The sequence below is a fragment of the Etheostoma spectabile genome, chromosome 11 (assembly GCF_008692095.1).
Source record: "Etheostoma spectabile isolate EspeVRDwgs_2016 chromosome 11, UIUC_Espe_1.0, whole genome shotgun sequence".
NCBI classification, from domain to species: domain Eukaryota; kingdom Metazoa; phylum Chordata; class Actinopteri; order Perciformes; family Percidae; genus Etheostoma; species Etheostoma spectabile.
This window is the reverse complement of record NC_045743.1, coordinates 3183-8481: the sequence shown is the minus strand read 5'-3', so window position 1 is coordinate 8481 and position 5299 is coordinate 3183. Positions and strand designations below refer to the sequence as shown.

At 38.6% G+C, this 5299-nt stretch overlaps 1 protein-coding gene across 1 annotated transcript; it reads right to left on the bottom strand.

Moving 5' to 3' along the window:
* Positions 1 to 227: 227 nt before the first annotated feature.
* Positions 228 to 5067, bottom strand: LOC116698372 (uncharacterized). The gene is made up of 4 exons (XM_032530291.1): positions 4355 to 5067; positions 2254 to 2349; positions 905 to 949; positions 228 to 421 (listed from the first exon to the last, which is right to left on the bottom strand). The coding sequence occupies exons 1-4, from the start codon at positions 4905 to 4907 to the stop codon at positions 228 to 230; spliced, it is 888 nt and encodes a 295-aa protein (XP_032386182.1). The 5' UTR covers positions 4908 to 5067.
* Between the last annotated feature and the right edge of the window lie 232 nt (positions 5068 to 5299).

The window sequence follows — 5299 nt, the reverse complement described above, 5'->3', positions numbered from 1 at the left end:
CAACATTATTGCACCCCAATTGCAGCCAGAGGCTGATTTACATTGGCTGTCCCCCCGCCAGATGTTACCGGCAACTTCCCAGAAAAACATTTTAAAAAATTACACTTAATAATATATAATGTATAATATAACGATTATTATTTGAAAATTATTTTTTGTTTATCGTCACAACGCTGGCTGCACACATATTGTTTTTTAGTGTGGGTGGCGGTTTTGGCGCTTAAAAGTCAGCCCTTGTTTCTCACAAAGTCTCTAATGTTTTGGCATGTTCTATTTTTCAGTGCTGGCTGTTCACATTCTTTGCAAACCACACACTCCTTCTTTGATGCTAAATGACCTTTAATTATGTGAGACTTGAAATGTCTCAGCACAGCTTTTTCTTCTGCTTTGGTCCATGGTCTTCGTGTCTTGTCTTTGCGTACTGAAAACAAACAGGATGACATAATTGTTAGTATGGCTGGCTACGACTTTCATCCGGATAGAAACAATTAACCATGACAATTAATAGTGGTTTTGTGAAAGTGACTTTGCCAGCTGTTTACTAATTGTAGTAAATGACGTATTTCCTGTATGCGTGTGTCTGTAATCCGTAAAACTGTTTCCACTGCAAAAGGTTGCATATTTCGTTCATTAAAATGTTGACTTTTCCACTTCCACCGTAAAACATTTCAAGCAATATTTCACGTTTTTTTATAAATTTCCAGCGTTTTCATTAAGATTTTTTCCTCTGCAAATTGAACATAAAAACCCCACTTCTCTCTTTTTGTTGTTCTCTGTTTGTCTCTCTGTCCCTGCATGTTGATCTGATGATGGTGATGACCTCTTTGTAGGCCAGAAACTTAACTGAAGGTTAAGCACTGGATATTATAAACTTGATACGTATTATAATGTAACTTGATCATACCATTATGTACAGGAGGGAGTCCATCTGCATCAGGAGTGTCCATGTCTGAAAAATGTGTAACAGAAGAGCATAGTAGATGCCTTTTATTAAAAAGTATTTGTTGTTCAATTTTGTAAAGAAAGGAATTGAATATTATTTACTATATTAGTACTATATAACTGAGGACAAGAACTGAGGTTCAATAAACACTAATATCCAACATCAGTTAGCTCAATAAAAGCAGAAATAGATCATATAGGTTTACATTGTATTGAAACTTCATTTCCTGATCCAAGAAAAGTTTCGGGGTTCCAGTGATTTTCAGTCAAATATGTCTTTAGATGGCTGTTTCACATTTATCTGCAACCTGTGAAGACCATAAGTAATATGGCCGTTTCCACTGTTCATTGTTTATGCTTCAGTCAGCAAAAATAGTTTTATATGCTTCCAAAACAATATGGTTTTATTATAGTTCAAGCACTTTTCAAGCACTTTCAATGCCCATTTTAAAACTTTTTACAGCACCTTATACACAAGTTTTATTTTCAAAATCAAACCTGCCTGAATCAATGTAAATGGGAGGATTTGAGCCAAATGACATTCAGCTGGGTCATTCTGTGTCAAATCCGACTAAATCCAGGAAAACAACTCTCTTAGATTTAGCCTTGGTTTTGGGACACATTCTTAATATATACAAGGTTTGATCAAAATCAGACAGTAACAACAACCCAGAATACTCTAACAGTGCACAGGCACCTGCCTGAAAAATAGCCTATTTTAATTTTTTTTTAATTACTTCATTGCCAAGACATATATGTATCTACTGGAATAGAGCAGTTTAAATATTATATAAGGCCACCCTCAACTTTACAGTGGGCTACTAGCTAGGTGTGGGGGTGGGGAAAATCGATAAACCATCGCAATATTTTCAGTGGCAATACTGTATCGAAACACAGGCGCTAAATAGGGATCTGTTATTGTGTATAGTGGTCAGTTTGTCCCATTTTGCAACAATTAAAGTGACATGAACAAACAGAGACATTTATCTTTTTAAATAAAACAGATCTTGACAAAGTTTCGTTTTAGGGACGTCATTTGAAATTGGGAAAAATTTGAAGTTGGAAAAAAGGTTATGAATTTCCCCTGCCAGTGGGGCTCTCGGGCTTAGGAGGTTAAGAGGATTCTTAGTCCTTAAGAATGTTTGAATCCGGGAAACGCGGCCATTGTTGTAAAGTGGCCAGGAGCTACACAAGATTAAAAAATAAATGATGGAATAGGTAATAATTTAATCAATGGAGAGTGTCTAGAGCTAGTTTCCAGCAGTATGTACTATATGTACCAACATTATAGATCATATTCAAAGTACATACCGTTCAGTTCACGAGGACAATCTACCTCTGCTTTGTTGTGAATGTTTGTTGTGAATGTTTGTTCCTCCTCACTCTCATCATCATCATCTGTGACATCTGGACAAATAATGGGAAAGTACTTTAATTTGGTTAAAAAACAAATTAAAAAGGTTACATTGTGTAATATCTGAATGTTGGAGCGTTATGTCAATGTTACTTTGGTAACTGACTCCGTTTCTGGATCAAGTCAGTTTTCAATGAACACACTTTCTGGAATACCTCCCACTAATAGATCACCGTGATGATTAAATCTAAGTTTCAATGAATAAATAATAAATTCAATCTGTGCCAACATGTCCTATACTGCTTTTTACTGCTATATTTTACATACTGCCTGTCCAACATATAGTCTCATAGATGCTGTGTTGTCCAGGGGATTGTACATCAATGTCACTGCCACATTGGACTACGCAAGACTGGCCTGTAAATAAACACACGGAAACAGAGGCTGGGGCTTTCTGGACAGAAACCACAAAATTACATTTCTCACCTGATCTCAATAAGTCACCTTGTAAAAAAATCTGACCTGTTTCACCAATTTATGACATAGGCTCATGTTTAAGGGGCAAATGTGAAATACGATCAGGATGTCGGCACAGGGTTATTATTTTGAAAATTTACTGGATGCAGACGCACCGCATTTTATCAGTGTAGGTGACTTTTCCCCCACTGCGTCCTGTGAGCAGACCTCTGTCCTGGTTTTGTTGTTGAAGTTTGTAAATCGGCTAGTTTGCTGGGGCCACAAATAAAGAAAAAGGAAAAGCTGTAGCTGCGAGGTGGAGTGAATGATCAATGGTGGTGCTACAACTGTGGGTCAGGACACCGGTTTTGTGATGCAAATGTGTTACTCTTTTGAACACATTGTTTTGTCAAGCAAAACACTTTCTTTGTGACCCCAGCAAACTAGCTGGAATTACAGAACTCTACAACACTGAAGCTGAGGATGTCATACAACTTCATGTCAAAAATGACCTTAATAAGGCCTTACAACTCATGTTGCATATAAGAGCAAAAATTAGATCCATGAGGTCAAAAGAACTGCTCCAAGAGCTCATGGAGAGTTGTAGAAAGGCACAGATATGAACAAGGCTAGAAATAACAAACCGGCATTTATTGTTTCTGAGAGCTCAGTGTCTCCAACCAGGACTGGCCATCCAGCCAAACTGAACAGTTGGGGGAGAAGAACCTTGATGAGAGAGGTAGCTAAGAACCTGAAGATGACTGTGACTGAGCTCCAGAGACCCAGTTGCAGGCCGACAACCACTGCTGCAGATCTGCACAAAAGCTGGTCTCTATGGCAGAGGTGACCAATGAGAGCTTCTCCTCAGTGAAAGACAAATAAAAAGGCTTCACAGTTACTCACAGCCTGGGAGTTCATCAGGTTTGTTTTTTGCCTTTCATGTGTTTCTGAAACTATCTCCATCTCCACACAGGATATCTGGAACTCAGTCAGAGGGATCTTTGGGGTGCTTACCTCTCTCACCAAGGTTCTTCTCCCTAGCTGTTCAGTTTGTCTGGCCAGTCAGCTGTAGGAAGAGTCCTGGTTGACCCAAACATCTTCCATATTACACTTATGGAGACCACTGAGCTCTTGGAAAAAAAAAGGCAGTAGATTTTTTTTCTAGCCTTGTCCAAATCTCTGTCTTGCTACAGCTCTCTCCGGGCTTTTCTTCAGCTCTTTTGACTTCATTTTTGTTCTGATATGCACTATGAACTGTAAGGTCTTATTTAAAAAAGTGTGTTCATTGAAAATCCAAATCAAACCAATTCATTCAAGACAGCTGGACTCTGATGAAGGTGTGGAACCATCTCAAAGCTGAACAAAGAAAATGGACGGCGCCTGAATGACCTACATTAGTGTGACAGCAAAGTTACGTATTTACTGAAGTATTTACCTGATAGCTTAATTAATTACTTTGAAACCACAAGATTCACAAAAGGCATGGTCTATAAAACTCCAGTAATGAAGCCCTCTAAAGATCCTTTAAACCAAGATTTCTTTAAATATACTATAACCCCTTTAGGTCTACATTTTACATAAATAACATAAGAATTTTAATACCTTCAATTTCGTCAAGAGATTTTCCTTTAAGCTCATGCATCTTTCCCTTTTCCAGTGCAAGGAGCAACTTGGAAATTTTGGCACTCTGTATGGTAGGCTCTGACAGACGGTAGAACTGTCTATGTACTGATATATCGTGCCCCATAAAATCAGCAAGCTGATCTAGTTCATTGCTCTTCAAGTTCAGGATTTGTGATGTGGTCGCTATGTCTTTGCGCAGTTGAGTTGATCGTAGATACTCTGGCCTCTTGGCACCACACTCATCTGCGAGCTGTCTGAGACACTGATGTCCTCTGTAGTAAGTCAGACAATTTGGTACAGCAAACAAGTATTCATTTTGGTCTGGGACACCACATTCTTTCCTCTTCTCAATCATAATGTTGAGTCCATTTACCATCTTAGGTGTCAGCAGCACTGCTACCTTTCTATCCCTTTTTCCTTTTAGTTCAACACGCTCAAAATAGTTGCAGAGTTTCTTTTCACACTCTGACAGCCCCAATTCATCAAGGGTGTTTGTTTCTTTGTTTCTTTCCAGAAAGTGTCTCAGTTTCATCTTTGAGACCTCCCCAACACGTCTTCTATTGAAAAGGACAATCTTGGTCAATGCGGCTTTTGCAAGGCTGGAGTAGTTCTGCACTGTTGTCTCCTTCTTTAATGCAGCAGTTGCTGATTCAACAGTTTTGTCAAGATGCTTGTTAAATTTCGTTACATCATCAGTGAGCGGTAATTTGGCTGTTTTGTTTATTTCAGGTCACTAATGGTGCTTAAGGCACAGTGGGATATGTACTCCGACCACTTTGCAGTATAAAGCTTCTGAAACGCCTTTGAGGATTTAATCAAGTTGTCATCTCCAGCCATAGAGCATGACAATGAATGATGTCACTCACTTTCAACAGTGAGTGTCCAATTTTAAGTGCAAGGCTTGGAGTTTTGTAACAGTTCTTT

Bases quoted from the DNA above. Each gene is read 5' to 3' on its own strand.
- LOC116698372 (XM_032530291.1), bottom strand. From the start codon at position 4,907: ATGAAACTGAGACACTTTCTGGAAAGAAACAAAGAAACAAACACCCTT. The intron at 2,350-4,354 runs GTATTAAAATTC...TTATTTGTCCAG, and splicing joins ATCTCTTGACGAAATTGAAG to ATGTCACAGATGATGATGAT. The intron at 950-2,253 runs GTATGTACTTTG...CACATTTTTCAG, and splicing joins TTGTCCTCGTGAACTGAACG to ACATGGACACTCCTGATGCA.